Source organism: Solanum tuberosum, unplaced genomic scaffold (assembly GCF_000226075.1).
Source record: "Solanum tuberosum cultivar DM 1-3 516 R44 unplaced genomic scaffold, SolTub_3.0 scf00027, whole genome shotgun sequence".
Taxonomy (NCBI): Eukaryota; Viridiplantae; Streptophyta; class Magnoliopsida; order Solanales; family Solanaceae; genus Solanum; species Solanum tuberosum.
Window position 1 is genome coordinate 2,852,166 of NW_006238953.1, and position 16,940 is coordinate 2,869,105.

Below are 16,940 nucleotides of genomic sequence, written 5' to 3' on the forward strand. Positions count from 1 at the left end.
GTTCCAACCGAAGGATTGTCCTCCTGAGGTGGAACTTCAGTACTATTGAGGTCGGGACTAGTCGATGTATCATCTAAATCTTCTTCATCAATTTCTACTTCTTCATTTTCTTGATAATTACCATAATGTCTTTCATAAACCTCTTCGGGAATTATAGGAGTATCCGAATTAATTTCTATAGGACCGGGACGAGAAAAACTAGTTTCATTCACATGAGTAAATTCATCAGTATTCATTCTAACAAGAGGAAAATTAGATTTAGAAGAACTAGAACCCTTCTTACTTTTTGTAAGCATATTTTTTACTCCGTGTACAATACCTTTTTTACCTCCACTTTTTTTAGAAGACTCCATGATAAAAAATTATAAATTATGAAATACGAAATTTAACAAGAACAAATAAAATATAACAAGAACTTACAAATAATAAATACAAAAAATAAATATAAGATTAGAGAGTGGAACGAAGTTACCAAACGCTTGTGTAAAGAACAAATGATTATAATCGAAAATTGAAAAATTGATGTCGAAACTTGAAGTTTGAAGAAGATTCCTACTCCAAAATTCACCAAATGATTGTTGAAATCTTCACAATTACAAAATAATATGATTGAAATTTGAAACTTGAATATTGAAAGTATGAAACTTTGAGAAAGATTGAGAATTGAGAGAAATTGATGATTCTTAGTTGTTAAATATTGTAAATATATAAACTGTAATTAAAAATATAAAGAGAGGGAGCATATATAGTTTTTAGAATTTGTGATTATGTGTTGGAAACTTGGAATTGGAAAATATAGAATTATAGTCGTTGCTCGTTGGAATTTGGAAATAAATCTGTTGGGGGAATGGGGGGCTAGGACAGTGCTTGGCTGCTTGCCATTGGTTAGTGGGGAGTGGGGACCGGGGATGGGACTGGTCGACAGGGGGCAGGGGGCAGGGGCAGGGGTAAGAGGCAGCAGGCTTTTCAGCCTTTGCTGACCCCTAGGACTTTTCAGCCGTTGGACTTGGAAATATATATATATATATATAATAAAAAAAAATTAATCGGAATCGGAATAAACCGGGATATATCGGTACCGGTACACCGGTATCAAATCGTGATACCGTTCCGTCCCGTGTACCGGCTCATGGTGTCCCGTTCCATCCCGAATACTACCGTACCGGAACAAACCGGAATGGTACCGGTACAACCCGGTCCGGTGCCCAGCCTTATGGGGGCCTAGGTAGATGGTATGTTGTTTGTACCTGCCGAGCTTATGGGGGATTGGTTAGGTTGATGTTTGATCATTTTTGTATTTTTAGATTCAATAGTGGGTTAGTATGCTTATTTAAAATTTTGGTTTCCTTACGTGATTGTTTTTGATATATTATGATACTTGCTCATTTATTCTATAGCCTTTCTATGTACATTATTTTGTACTGACGCCCCATTGCCTTGGGGGGGCTGCATTCATGCATGCAGGTCCCGACAGATGACATAGTAGACCTCCTCAACAACAAGATTGACCTCTATCCGATTAGCTAGCCCCTTTCCTCCGGAGCTGCCAGAGTTGGGAGGTTTGTTACCTTTTGTTGTATATATCTTTATGGGTAGGCTGGGGCCCTTTCTCTCCAATCTTTACTACTTCTAGAGGCTTGCAGACTAGTGTGTGGGGTGTATAGCTACGTTATAGCCATACTGGCCTAGGTTATTGCTTTGCTGAAGCTTGTGAGTTATTTGATGTATTGTATTGATATATTCCTGCTTTTAGTTTTGGTATAGATATCATGGTGGCCTCGACGGCCCAATCAGGACTTCTGTGCTAGTTGGCTATTTATTTATATTATCTCTTGGGAGTAGCTGTTTCTTTTATAGATCAGTTGACAGGGGTCTTGCCAGCCGAGGGCTTAGCTTTAAGCCGAGATATACTTGTTTGTTTTCTTAATTGCGTGTGGCTGCCATGCGCTAGTAGCAAATGGTTCAGCAGGGTCGACTCGGACCTGAGTTTTGGCATTAGGAGCTAGTTGCGCCCCTCGAGTTTGGGGCGTGACATAACACCATCCAAACAAGTTAATTTTGATAGTCTTTCTTTCATTCCTCATAGCATATATAATTTAAAATAAAGTGTAGTATGTTTTATCTATAGGTTTTGTTTGTATAGCTACATATTAGTGGTCTGATTATTGAAACTACAACTTATACACCTTATCCCTTACTTTATTTGTTTTAGATGATGTATACCATGGATTCCATATTTTCCAATTGAGATTGTTTATGTTGATTCCTTGCCAGTTGTTGCATTTCATCCGAGATTCAACAACATTGTTTCTAATTTCTGAAGTGTAGTTTGTTTTATCTAAAGGTTCTATTTGTATAGCTGAGTATTAGTGGTCTGATTACTGGAACTAGTCCTTACATACCTCATCTCAGATTAATCAGCATTGCCAGAAGGATATGTTAATTCACATTGAAACAAAGAATTCAAATTTATGATTTAGCCAAATTCAGTGAACTTTGGGCATGAAAGACATGCAATAGTTTAGTGATCTTGATTCAACGAATTAACCTGCCTTAATTTTATAAAGACATGAAAGAACTTTCAATTAAAATCTCCATAGGAAATTCAAGTGTCTTTGGATCTCTGAGATTTTTTGTATGATATACAATTTCTATCTCATAATGTTTTTATCAATTGGATTTCATCTTTTGATACATTTATTTTATTATTTCAAGTCATATAGTATATGAAACACCTCGATATGGCGAATCATTATGGATATTTTTTTAAGACATTATTTTATTGGATTGATTTATATAATGATAGTATATATTTCGTTCAAACAATATAAGTTTAATTTTTAAGTTGTGATACTATAGTTTGAATTAATATTTTTTTTTCTCTTTAGATTTGATGAGATATATTATATTTTATGAATTATAATATATATTATTTAGTATTTGACAAACTTCATCGCCTCTAATAGGCTCTCTTTGATTACAGTTTTGTTGGATTTACTAGTTATAAGCTTATTAGTAGAAGTGTGAATTAGCAAATTTCATGAATGGGTGTAGTCATTATTAATGGTGGTGACTAACCAGTTGCTAGTTAAAGTTTGTGACTTTCAATGTCAAACTAAGTGAATTTACTAGCCATAAAATTGGATGTTGAATGAGCAAAATTATGATGTTTTCAAAAGGATATTCTAGCCTTTATAATTGCCACCAAACTATTGTCATTAAAGACATGAACTTTTAGAGACAATATTATTGAATTTACTAGTTATAAAAATGGACACTACATGAGCATGATTGGTCATTTCAGATTTGATTTAACAACTATTTTAATTACCGCTAGAACTAATGCATTTTAGCGATAATTTAGTTGAATTTACCGGCTATAAAAATGGACACTACACAAGCATAACCAACTATTTTGGATTAATTTAACAATCATCTAAATTGTCGCAACCAATCACCGCTAGAACAACTACGTTTTAATAGCAATTTAGTTGGTTTTACTGGCTATAATAATGGACGCTACATGAGCATAACTAACCGCTTTGGATTGTATTTAGCAGCCTTTTAAATTACCGCAAATAATTGTCGCTAAAATCGAATGAGTTTTAGAGGCAAAAGAGCTTGGCTTTACCAGCTCTTGTCTGGATGGCCGCAAAAACCTTTGTCAACCCCTAATACAACGATCAACGTGCATTGGCTGGTAAAGGTTATAGTGGCCATAGTTATGTCCGCTAATACCATTTTTAATGACCACTAAATCTCCATTTTGTTGTAGTTAGATCGTGACAAATTAGTATCACAACATTAGATTCACAAGTCTTCTAGGGTCATGAGCAGTGCCTTAGTATAGCCTTGTTTATGAATATGCAAAGATCCATATATGGAAAAACAAAGTTCTTGGCGAAATCAGTGGAAATTCAAAAAACTTTCGAAACCCTAGGTTTTCTCCTCTGAAAACCTTGTTTTAATGACTTGAAGTGATAATGAATATAAAATATTGACTAACACTGTTTTAACCCTTAGCTTAGAGTCAAAAGTCAGGTTTTAGGTGTAGAATAAGTGGAAAAAGTCTAAAATATCCTTCTTAAAAAGGTGACAAAAATCTTTAGCAGGGAGATCTACGGTTTGTGGTTTGTTCTACGCGCCGTAGATCCCATCCATGAAATTTATATTGAATTTTAAGGCTCATAATTTCATTATGCGGGTCCAAACTACGACCATAGAAAGTTCTACGATCTGTAGATGGATCCGTAGGAATGGGACCCCAAAATTTGACTTTTTTGAAGTTTTCTATCCGTTGATAGTACGGATCGTAGAAGGAACGGACTCATGAAACTCTGTTGCGGTAGTCTTTGGTAAAATGGTTATAAAATTTTACTTCAAACTTGAAATAAGTCAAACTTGGTAGCGTTGGAAAGAGGATGCATAGATCTTCAATTTGATAGGTCATAAGCTACCTAATTCATTATGTGCGATCATTTGAAACTGACCTAAATAAAATCTTATGTCAAACTTAATCGGTAAGAAAGTTTTCAACTCAACTTTGTGCTACGGGATTCTTGTGGCCTATCCATATTCATTCTCATACTAAAGAATTGACCTCCTTAACACCTAAGAACAATTTAAGAATCACACGATACAACCTTACACGCAAATCAAGAATGTTAGGGCCTTAACTTAGAAATTTTTGAAGTGTTACATTGCATATAACATAAAATTGCATAAATACTATCGTGACGATATCATAAAGGTTATCCTAAGTCGTTCAATGATACATGAATGGTACAACCACAATATATTCATTTATTATCATGTTATTGAAATTGTATAATTGAGTAACAATCATTGTTTCACCAAGTCAATCCTCAATCTTGACACTTCTAAAATCCTCAATGATACAATAAAAGACATTCGGAAAAAATTGCACAAATGTTGAATGATACCATCATAGTATATGTATATTGTGAAGATATCACAACTATTGAATGTATATATATATATATATATATATATATATTAATTGAACTTGGGCTAGGAAGGTGGCACACATGGTAATTTATCTGGACCGAATGGACATAAAGAAAGGACGAGTAATTAATTTGCTTTTGAGAAACTTTCATAAATAGCAAAGATATTCAACTTAAGGCATAATACATAAGTATGACCCTTAACTTGGTGTCAGTTGACAACTATGACCTTTAACTTTGGGTCTGCACAAGTAGACACTTAAACTTGTATAAAATTGAACAAATAGACATATTCTCCCTACATGGCAATTTTGTGTCCTACATGGCGTCAGACGTGTATTATGCCATATAAAACATGTATGTCTACTTGTTCAATTTTATACAAGTTTAAGTGCTTACTTGTGCATACTCAAAGTTGAGGGCATAGTTATCCGTTGAAGCCAAATTAAGGGTCATGTTTATGCATTATGCCTAAACTTAATAAGCCTTGCCTTCTTAGCTACAATTTCTCTAATTATGCTTCATAGTTATAGTTTTGTTTGCTACGGGTATTTCCGTTTGTTTATTTCGCTTGTCAATATACAAACATGATAAATATCTACAAATTCTATATTTATACATTTAGGAATTTTTCAGAACTCCATTTGTATATTTTGCTTGCTAATATACAAACATGATAAATATCTACAAATTCTATATTTATACATTTAGGAATTTTTCAGAACTCCATTTGTATATTTTGCTTGCTAATATACAAACATGATAATTTATTTTGAATTTTTCATAATTTATACGAAACAAATGTATCAACAAATTGTATACAAATAGATATGATAAACATATATAAGTTTTGGATTATACAATGAGGAATCGAATTGTACAAATTCAATAGCAAAATTTAAAAAATTATATCCACAAACCATAAATATCCAAATCTGTAACTAAATTATTAAATAATAAACTATAGATGTTTGTCATTTTGCATAATTTTTCCTTTGTGTTTTGTGCTATTAGTGCAGTTTTTCCTAAAAATTAAAGACTACCCTCGGTGCAAAAGCTTGAAAGGGAATACTTTTGGGCCTAAATAGAAGCAGCCCAAACGATTCATAGCAAAACCACACTAAATCCATCTCTTTTCTTCTTCTTCAAGTCTCGGCTATTTTCTCTCTCGATTCCCAACCTTGCCTTTTCAGTTCATCATTCATCTGCAACAAGTAAGTCTCTGCTACAAGCTTAGTTTAAAGGCTCTTAACTATTCACAGTTCACTAATCTACACTTTGTTTTTAATTTTTGCTATCTGGGTAGGTTTAATTTGGAGGTAAAATGGCAACAATGGATGTTCCCCAAAAAGGTGGGTTTAGTTTTGATTTGTGTAGAAGGAATGAGATGTTGGTCAGTAAAGGACTTCGTTCTCCTTCTTTTCTCAAGACTGGTACTACCATCGTCGGCTTAATTTTTAAGGTACATTCCCCCTTTTGTGCTTGCTGCAAATTCATTTTGTTAAAATTCGATTTGGGTTTAGTTTCGTTTGTGTTCTCTGGGATTGGTCATGGGTTGCATACGTTAAAGGTTCTTACTTTGGAATTTTTGCAAAGAATGAAAAACTGCAACCAATTTTTTTAGTATTGGGTTATAGATCCAGGGGGCCTCTGGGTATGCCATTTCATCCAGATCAAGCAGTCAGCTAAGCCTCATCTCAAAATTAGTTGGGGTCAGCTAATGAATCTACTATCCATTCTACTTTTTTGGTTCATTCCATTCTAACACCACATCATTTTCCTTTAAAGATACTATAGGACACAAGGATTCTTAAATCTCACACTATTTTCATGTAGGCGTCTGTAGATAATCTATAAGGGTTCTTTTATTACAATGAAAATTGCATCTGATCTAATTCTGGATCCTTTTGATCCAATTATCCACAAGTCATAACTTTACACAAATGGAAAGATTACAAGTAAGAAAATTGGTTACAAATGTAAAAGTTGCGATGTGAGTAAGACAAACGACAACTAATAGTATGGACCTATGTTATGGGCTGTTGCACAACCGTTAACACCTCCCTCAAGCTGGAGGGGATAACACACTAAGCTTGCCCAAGAGCAAAATGATGAAGTGAACTGGTCAGGGCCTTGATAAAAATATCAGCCAATTGATCCGAGCTATTGATAAAATGAAGGGAAACCAACACAGAATGCAAACAATCCTTGACATAGTGGCAATCAATCTCAATGTGCTTTGTGTGCTTGTGAAAAGCTGGGTTCCTAGTAGTATGCATAGCAGCCTGGCTATCACAAAAATAGGGGATATGTACGACCATCAACTGACCATTCATTATCTATATTTCCCCCAAGCTACACAACATAATAATCATTGATGACTTATGGTCATTACTGTACTTTATGCTAATTCCATGTCAATTGTTGGGAATACAACTACTTGATTTTGTTAATTAAGTATTTTCTTTTAAAACTAGTACTGATATATTCCTCAGTATCAAGGATATGCTGGCCGCCTTCAAAAAGTGTTACAAAAGAGAGCAAGTATAAATCCAGATTCACAGTCGCTTAAGAATTCTACAAGATCATTTACTTGCTCTATACAGTTCTCTTTACTCCAACAAAATAGGGAAACTATGAAATTCCATTTCACATCACAAGGACTTAATTTATAAACAAAGCATCTACCATTTCTCTCCTTTCATGTTGCCCACCATATGCTGGAAGGTATTATCCTCCACTTTTTCTGACTCTTGCTACCCCCTCTTCTAATCCAACAGCTCATCAGATCTACAGTATGTGCACTGTCCACTTGGTCTCTGTGAGACTAAAGAACAGGGTCGAAAGTTGAGCTGTAAATTTGCAATGAAGGAATAAGTGGTTGTTTGTTTCACCAGTTTCATTCTTCCGTAGAACTTCTTGTGTGAGGCAAACCCTCTTAGCCACCAGCCGTGTGAAGCATTTCAGATTTGTTGGTGCCAAACTTTTTCAGATATTCTCTTTATCAAAAAAAAAACTTTTTCAGATATTCTTCCAGATCCTTGTAGCCTCCCCTTGCTCTACACTGTTTTCCTTCTTGTAGATCTTCCTAACCGGAAAAATCTCATCCAAGGTGTGCCACCATCTCAAAGAGGCTGATTCAGTATCTGTGTCCCTCTCTCCCAACAATATGGTTTCAGTCATGGGATCATAACCCTTAGGCTTTGTAGTTGGATCTCCCAACACATAATACATTGCTTCATCCAACTTGCCCAATAACATGGCCACTTTTTCTCCTGTCCATTTTGTGTCTGTGAGAGTAAGAAATAAATTCCACAACTGAGCAGTGAATTTACAATGCAAGAAAAGATGACTATTTGTCTCGGTTATTTCCCCACGAAGTTGACATCTGGATACTACAATTCTCCTCTTTTCTTCAAAACCTCTTGTGTCAAACAAGCTTTTCTGACAACCAACCATGTGAAACATTAACCAACAAAAGTAAAATGTTTCACATGGTTGGTTGGTTGTCAGGATAGCTTGTTTGACACACGAGGTTTTGAAGAAAAAGAGGAGAATTGTAGTATCCAGATGCCAACTTTGTGGGGAAATAACTGAGACAAATAGTCATCGTTTCTTGCATTGTAAATTCACTGCTCAGTTGTGGAATTTATTTCTTTCTCTCACAGACACAAAATGGACCATGCCTGAGCACACTGCAGATCTGCTCAGCTGCTGGATTAGAAGAGGTGGAAGCAAGAGCCAGAAAAGATAGTGGAAAATCATTCCACATTGCATCTGGTGGACGGTGTGGAGAGAGAGAAATAGCAGATGTTTTGAAGATAAGTCCAATTCCATTCATAGAGTTAAATGGAACCGTATTGTATCTTTATTTTTTTGGTGTAAACAAACAAATATAGAGGAATTAGAGCTTGTAGATCTATTAAGCTCTCTGTAAGAAGTTTCTCCCTTAATTCGCTTTTTTTTTTTGTTCCTCTTTTGAAGGTCTCCAACATATCTTAATGCTGAGGAATGCAACATTACCAGTTTTTTAAAAAAAGTATTTGTGTCAGGGAAAGTCTCAATATCTTTTAGAAGACTAGCCACCCTCTCCACTTCCCAATCAGTCAAATGCCTCTTGAATGAGAGATTCCAGCCTTGAGGATACTAACACTCATTGATAGTAGCATCAGTCCTGTTGCATAGCACCAATAGATTAGGAAAAAGAGTCCTATAGTGGAGCTTGTCCATAGAGCTCTGATTGATCTCCAGACTCCCACTTCATATGTGGTCTTAACCTCGTTAGAGTACCAAGGACTGCTTCGGCCATATTTATGCTGGATAACCTCCCTCCATAAAGTTGATTCCTCTTCATGGAACCTCCATAGCCACTTCATCAAGAGACAATTGTTTTGTATCTTTGAGTTTCTGATGCCAAGCCCATCCTGACTTTTGTTTATTAATTTTTGATCTTTTATTTTTACATTATTTATCTTTTGGGGTGATCCTGAGATTTGATGCTCCACAAAAGATCTGCTTTTGAGATCTAGTTACTTTTGTCCATGGAAAATAACTTTTGATATCTCTATATGCTCTATTCCAAATAGAAAAACTTCCCAAGACCCCTAAATAGCTAGAGTAAAGGCCAATGAAAGCAGCCATACTATGGTTGTGTGGTGGGAGGAATTTGTTCTGAAAAATTAGTTCCATGGGACATGAATGTAGAATGGCCCTATGCATCAACAGCTGACTCTATGATGTCAGAATCGGATCTTCCTGGTGATGACGAATGGCTATTGAGCATTGATGAGTCGTCTACTTGCAAGAGACTTGTTGGAAGTCGTTTGAAATAGAGTTTCAACCTGAATTATTGTATAAACAGGTTCAGCATTAAATGTCACAGTACAGACTTTACCATAGATCAAGAGGTAATTTACATCCTTTCCTGTGTCTTACATAAGAAATATCAATTAAAATGAATCATTTCCATGTCCTAAATGTTCTAAAACCAAACAGCTCTGCTGGTTAGACAAAAAAGGAAAGAAGTTCACTCTCTTGGGTGTTTTAATTGGCCATACATTAAAGCTTGAAAGTCCCTGTCCTCTCCTTTCAATGGCTGTTATAGATGATTTAATAGAGACCCGTCAGCAGGGGTGGTCTCCCCTATTGATGAGTCCCCACCAGTTCCATGTAGGAGTCCTATGGCTCGTCTCTTTCCTCCCGTACTATGCCTGTTGAAAGTTCTTTCCAGCAAGATCATCAACTCCTCCAGCTCTTCCCTCTTCTAAACTTGCAAGTGTTGGACATTGTCGTTCCATTTTGCTACATCCCGCACTGTTGTGTCCTTGACTGTAGAGATGGAAAACGGCAGTTGTAATGAAACCTTTAAAGTGTTTTTAGCTCTCCATCCTCCCCTTTCCATTCACTCAAACAGTTCAACTTGCCTCTTTCTAAATATGGTATGTTATGTTTATCTGAAGTAGCAATATGTCGCGCCTCCTACAGCTTAAGCCATGTATTTTTTTTAAAAAATTAATGGAAAAAAAGTGAGATGTAGGCCTCAAGGCTTGAAGTGAATGCCTTCTAGGACTTTTTTTTCTCTTAATATACTTAAAAAAATCAATACGATCAATGATACAAAAAAAATAGGAAAAAGAAAATAGAAGCAATAGAACCTACACTGATGAAGATTTTGTGGTCAAAAGGGAGAGAGAAGCTGGCATGAGGGAGGAGAGGAGGCTGTTGGTGTTCATAGATTAAGACTTTTTTCGTGCTTATTGCTATTCTTTAAATACATAATATGGAGATAATCTGAATGGTCCTAGACCAAAACATCTTTGCAATTGTCTTAGGACAAAAATAAGTAAAATTTGAAGGCCTCACTCAAATTCGGGTACTCCTTTGTTGAAGAACTTTTTTTATGAATTCCTTGAAGTAAGGGTGTAAAAGCATCAGACTAAAACTTTACAGGTGAAGACCTCACTCAAGAAAGCAAACTACTCAGCATAATTTCACTGCTGCCACACATAAAGTATTTTAGCAATGCCTTTTGCATTGTGCACCTATGCGGCTATGCCTTTCATAACACTTCTCATGGCCTAATTGAGTTGAAGGATATTATTATATTTCCAGTGCAAAAAAGTGTGAATTTTGTTTTCCTTTGGCAATTCAGAGATGTTTAGAATCGAGCACAGAAGAAGTATGAGAAATGTTTCAGCATTATCGTGGTTTAAGCTTACATTGTTTTTGTTTGACCATATTCATTGGGAATCCTTCTCAAAATAGTGTTGTGCTCAGTGTTACCAAAAACAATAGAGGAAAAAAAACTCTATGGTTTGTTGGGGCTTAAAGCGCAAATAAAGTGTGGGCTTTAATGAAAAAAGGTGCAATGGAAAAAAAATACAGATATATATTTAGTCCAAAACTAAAAATATAAGCATGAATGACAAATATATGAACAAAAAAATTGATTTTTTTTCTGATAAGTGACATATCAACTGTTTAATGTTGCCTCTTCAGAAGTGGTTACTTGACAAGGAAAAGTATGGCTTAGTACCTTGATGACGACATTGAAGTGCACAATAAGCGAGACGTAGGGTTCAACATGTTTTGTGCTGAGCCTCAGGGCTTAAGCGAGCCTTTGATAACACTGGTTGTGCTTTAGTTATAATATAGCAACTGAATCATCTGACATCACAGAAATGATACAATTTGTTGAAAATAATGAAACTGTAATCATTCAACATAATTAGCAGCTGACTAGAGTGTCCAATAAGGTGACTTGGCTTCTTGTATGATCTGCATTCTTTTGTATTGATATATAATTTAGCTTATATGGCCAGAAGTTTTACATAAACGCTACTGTGAAAAAGGGAAAGAAAAAAACAGATTAGAATGTATTTCCTTGTAAGTTCCTTATAAAGAAAAATATATTTCTTTGTAACTATATGCATGAGTTGTCTACTTATCTGTGTTCTTCTTACTGTAAGATGTTAGTGTAGAGTTGTTATAAAAAAAAGATGTTAGTGTAGAGTTCTGAAGCTTGGTTCTGTAAGTGCTTGTTTCAATTACAGTAGACTTCCTCTACATAGGACATTAGCTAAACACCATAATCCTAGCAAGGGAGGAAATTAAGTAGGGATTATGTGTACTTTTCTGTTTGAAAATGCAGGATCTCAAGGAAAAGCTATTGAGGTCATAAGCAGAATTTAATCTTTAAAGATGTAGAAAGAAGGGGCATCATACTCATCGAGGAAAAAAAAAAAGGGGGGGGGGGGATCATGTAGGTCATTGTAATGGAGTCGGGACTATTTAGTTTCTACTTTGTGGTATTAACTTCATTCAACTGATTATACTTCTCCATTTAGTTTCACTATCTTTAAATACATTTAGTCTCGTCTTCCAGGGAATGAAATGAAAAATGGAATGCTGATAAAAAACTGAATGAAGAGGTTTTTGATGGATAGTACTTTTCAAAGATCGATGCTCCTTCACATTTTTCTCTCTTTTCCCTTCTTTTACCGAATCTCTAATTATGCATCGTTTTTATGGACAATGTGACTCTATTACCAGTGCTCTGATTGATTTTCCATGAGCCCTTTCCTTGCATTATGAATTTACTGACTCTAGAAATAATGCTTAATTGACTTATTATAACATGGTTGTTAGAAATGTGGCCTTTCCTGGGTGCTTTATCTATTCAATTCTGCACAAGTCACACAGAATCTGGAGATGATGCTTTTATAATCAACTTCTTAAGCATGATTCTTGTTTAGGACGGTGTTATCCTTGGAGCAGACACGCGGGCAACTGAAGGACCAATTGTCGCGGATAAAAACTGTGAGAAAATTCATTACATGGCTCCTAATATATATTGCTGTGGAGCTGGGACAGCTGCTGATACAGAGGCTGTGACTGGTAATGAGTTTTTTATCCATATTCTAGCAATTTTTGCCTTTTTTGGAAATTATTTGCAATATAACTTCTCCCTTTTAAGTTTTAAATCGCGCGTGTGTGTGTACATATATATATTTATATATATAATTATCTATCTATCTATGTCATCTCTTAATTAGCAACTATTATTCTTTAGACATGGTCAGTTCCCAGTTGAAGCTTCACAGGTATCACACTGGTCGTGAATCCAGGGTTGTGACATCTCTTACTCTTTTGAAGTCCCACCTTTTCAGGTAAGTTTCTGTTTGTTAATATTATTTAGAGGCATAGTAGTATTTTCAAGTTCATTAAATGACAATCCGACAAGCCTAACTATGTTCTCTCAACCAGCTACCAAGGCCATGTCTCTGCTGCTTTGGTCCTTGGTGGTGTTGATGTCACAGGGCCACATCTGCATACTGTAAGTAGTTCACATTTGTATTTGAGTATGTGTATGTGTATGTTTTTACAATGTCATCAAAGTTCTGACTATTTGGTCAATGGATTGTCTCTCAGATTTATCCACATGGATCAACTGATACTCTACCATATGCTACAATGGGCTCTGGTTCCCTCGCAGCAATGGCTATGTTTGAGTCGAAATACCGTGAGGGGATGAACGTAAGTTTGTTACTTTTGACTATAGTAGTTTGCTGTATTTGGTTGGTAAATGTTTTGTGAATCCTGAATGTTGATGGGAACTCTGTTGCAGAAGGATGAAGGTATAAAGCTAGTAGCAGAGGCCATATTGTCTGGAGTGTTTAATGACCTTGGTAGTGGCAGCAATGTCGATATCTGTGTGATAACTAAGGTCAGCTCTCCTTTAAGTGAACCTAATTGAAAAAATAATGTTCTCGATAATGACAGAATTTTCAGCATGTAATGCACTACACCATTTTTCTGTTTATGATTGCATGTGGCGTCTAAACTCTTATCTTTATCATTAGGGAAACACGGAGTATTTACGAAACCATTTATCGCCTAATCCCCGCACCTATCCACAAAAGGGTTACTCATTCTCGAAAAAGACTGGTTAGTGTTCTCAGACTTGTCAACCTTCAATGGTTTCTTTTTTAGGATTCTGAATGGAATTTTGCTAATACCGTCTGCTGGAACTGTTTGTGCTTGCAGAGGTTCTCCTTACAAAGATTACACCACTGAGAGAAATTGTGCAAGTGATTGAAGGTGGAGAGGCCATGGAAGAATGACTTGTACTGCAATGATAAAATCCGTGTGGATTTCCTTTAAACATTATATTGTCAAACAATTTCAAGAGTATTTTAGTGTTGGAGAAGTTTCAATTGCAAGTCTAAATGAACTATTCTATGTTATCAGATGTAGCTTCCAAAAAAATTCCTTGCTAGAAAATGGATGATTGGTTTGATTTGAAGAAAGGATTTTGTAGTTTTTGTCGCCCTTGTGCTATCAATAATTTTGAACCACTGGCTTCCAGGATCACATGTAGTATCATTTGTGCTCAGACACTTGCATGTTTGTGTGACAATGACATTGTTGGGATCAACATCCAAGCAAACACTAGTAGCATCTTGTAGCTTAGAAGACAGGTGCATCTTAGAGTCTGAGATGATATCCCATTTTGAGCTATCATCACTGCATATCATACTAAGTTTTGCTGGCTGTCCGAGCTTATTATCTGCTTGCAGGCAAAAGTAAGTTCCTAATACAATCAGTGCTTTTGCTGGAGCATAGCTCCATGCTTCAGCCTCGGAGCATGGACCTAGCTCCAATGGCTGCAGCAATGAAGTTCTTTGCACACAAAGCCCTGTCATAGGATGGAATATTACTTTATGTGAACGAGTCTCGGCATATCCTGGTCCTGCATTTGTACCAAGGTAAACACTAAGTTCTTTTTCTCACAAAAATTCTGATAATTATGTTATCAGTTCAGTGTATACCTTGGAATGGCGTGCGGATGACTGAGATCCTTTGCAGAAAGCTTGAATTCCTGATATCGAACCAGTTCCAATCTAAAATACCATAGTACTCATTGAGTCCCACAATACCATCTCTCAAATAATAGCTCCCAACGAGTGTCCACAATGCCCAATCGAAGTCAAGTTCAGCTGCCAGTCCAAGAAAGCAATTGAAATACCTGTTGTCATTCACATTGGTGCCTCTCTGATCCACTCCAAACTCACTCACGAACAATGGGTAGCCTTGTTCTAAAACAAAAGCTCCTCTGCTCACCATGTCATTCAACACTTCTCCGCACGCTTGGTTTGCGTTGTCTGCTGACCAAGTGTCTCCATCTGTGAAACTATATCGATGAATCTCGAAAACTAGCTTGCCACTGAATGTCAAGTTCACCGGTCTTTGCTGCAAGAAAGAAAGATCCTTGTCGAAACTTAGTCCAGATAGAATGATGAGAACATCAGAGTTAGCTGCATGCACTGCTTCAGCTCCTTTCTGCATGTACCTAATCTCAACAGTAACCACCTTTTAGTTAGTACCATGCAAAAAACCACGAGCACTGGGTTTCTAATCAGGGTGGGGTCGAGGTCAGGTCTTGGGTCTCAGGTTGGGGTTGTGAGTTGGACTCGAAGGCTCAAGTCTCGATGGATGATAGGGGAAGGGTGGATCTGATGGGTGGGGTAGGGTAGGGGAAGTTGGACCATTTTTAAAAATTTGGGTCAAATTGGGTGTGTCAATGACCCAACCCACTTATTAACACAGCCTGTTTTAATTTGTTCAATTTCAGTCTAACCTGCTCATTTGACACCCAATGCTATGTATCACTACATTCATTATTTCTTTGTGACAATGCATTGGAACTTAGTGAGTATCACTACATTCACACACACAACCCTCATGCTGGAGGAGCTATCAATGACTCAAAAGACTTTTTGACATAGTTATGTAAAATGTGTATTACAGGCTAGAATCACAACTTGTGTTAGAAATCATGGAAGATCAGAATTCAAATCGTAGAAGAAATTTTTTATTTAAAAAACAAACGATCGAGTACTAAGTCAGTGGGAGGTGGTAGCATGTAGCTGATCAAATATGCATATAAACAGATCTAAATTTCAAGAATGAGCATTTGTGAGGATATGAGTAGTACCTATACCAATCATCAACATTTTGTAAAGGTCCACGAAGTTCATTTCTTAAGCTCATGCCTACAACATTGGTAGTGGCCTTGAAAGTGGTGGCTACTTTTGTAAGGCCTTGGATCCAAAGGTGAGGGTCAAAGTACTCATCTCCAAAGAAGCCATTGCCATCAAATCTGCTACAGCACCACCCAGGCTTGCTTATGTGATTGTCTAATATGATCATCACATTGTTCATTGCAAGGCTAGCCACCACTGCCTGTCATACAAGTATTACACATACAAAAGAAATCAATTATAGACACTAATACAATAAGATTCACTCTTCATTGACAAATTTAGAGCTTGCGCTCCCAAGTAAAGATCAGTACAACCCGGATTCCTAGTTAGATGAACAATGCAATATTACTGGAATAGATTTTCAGGGTATTTTATTTTTTATTAAGAGAGGAAACAAAAATTATTTCAACAAGAATGTTACAGCTACTACTTGATAATAAACAATTTTCTTTTTTAAGCTATGAAAAGTTGTTATTTTGTAGTACATGGTATAGAATTTCTAAATATGTAGTAAATATTTTTTTTTATTCAATTAGAGAAAAATATCAAATGAATAGATCAATATTGAACTTAAATGCGTAAATATCCTATCTAATATTTTTTGGTTTTTTCATCCATATTCGGAGTCCATTGGAGCTCAATTTCATCCAGATCATACACTGCAAGGCTCATTCAAAGATGACGCTCCCAAAATAATTTTTTGCCCAAGACTCAAATTCAAGAGAGAACGAAACAGTCTCAGTACCACAACCCATGTTAATCCTATGTCTAATTACTTTTTGAGAATAGATGAGATGAACCTTTTTTTCTTCTTTTTTTTTAAAGAAACCAAAACAGGATAAGTGCCAGTGGCGTACATGAAAAGTTGACATATTTGTTGGAGTGTGTGTGTGTGGGGGGGGGGGGGGGGGGAGTGTGCCCCCCGCCT

The 16,940-nt window shown here is 36.2% G+C and overlaps 2 protein-coding genes across 2 annotated transcripts; one reads left to right on the top strand and one right to left on the bottom strand.

The window, feature by feature from the left end:
* The first annotated feature begins 6,070 nt into the window (after positions 1-6,070).
* On the top strand, positions 6,071-14,285 carry LOC102603340 (proteasome subunit beta type-7-A). The gene is made up of 9 exons (XM_006341733.2): positions 6,071-6,181; positions 6,274-6,429; positions 12,722-12,863; positions 13,039-13,135; positions 13,233-13,302; positions 13,398-13,502; positions 13,594-13,692; positions 13,829-13,913; positions 14,013-14,285. The coding sequence occupies exons 2-9, from the start codon at positions 6,292-6,294 to the stop codon at positions 14,087-14,089; spliced, it is 813 nt and encodes a 270-aa protein (XP_006341795.1). The 5' UTR covers positions 6,071-6,181; positions 6,274-6,291; the 3' UTR covers positions 14,090-14,285.
* LOC102587665 (uncharacterized) lies at positions 14,061-16,887 on the bottom strand. The gene is made up of 3 exons (XM_006341753.2): positions 15,964-16,887; positions 14,798-15,318; positions 14,061-14,718 (listed from the first exon to the last, which is right to left on the bottom strand). Exons 1-3 carry the CDS (start codon positions 16,188-16,190, stop codon positions 14,213-14,215), a joined length of 1,254 nt encoding a protein of 417 aa, XP_006341815.2. The 5' UTR covers positions 16,191-16,887; the 3' UTR covers positions 14,061-14,212.
* Positions 16,888-16,940: the final 53 nt, after the last annotated feature.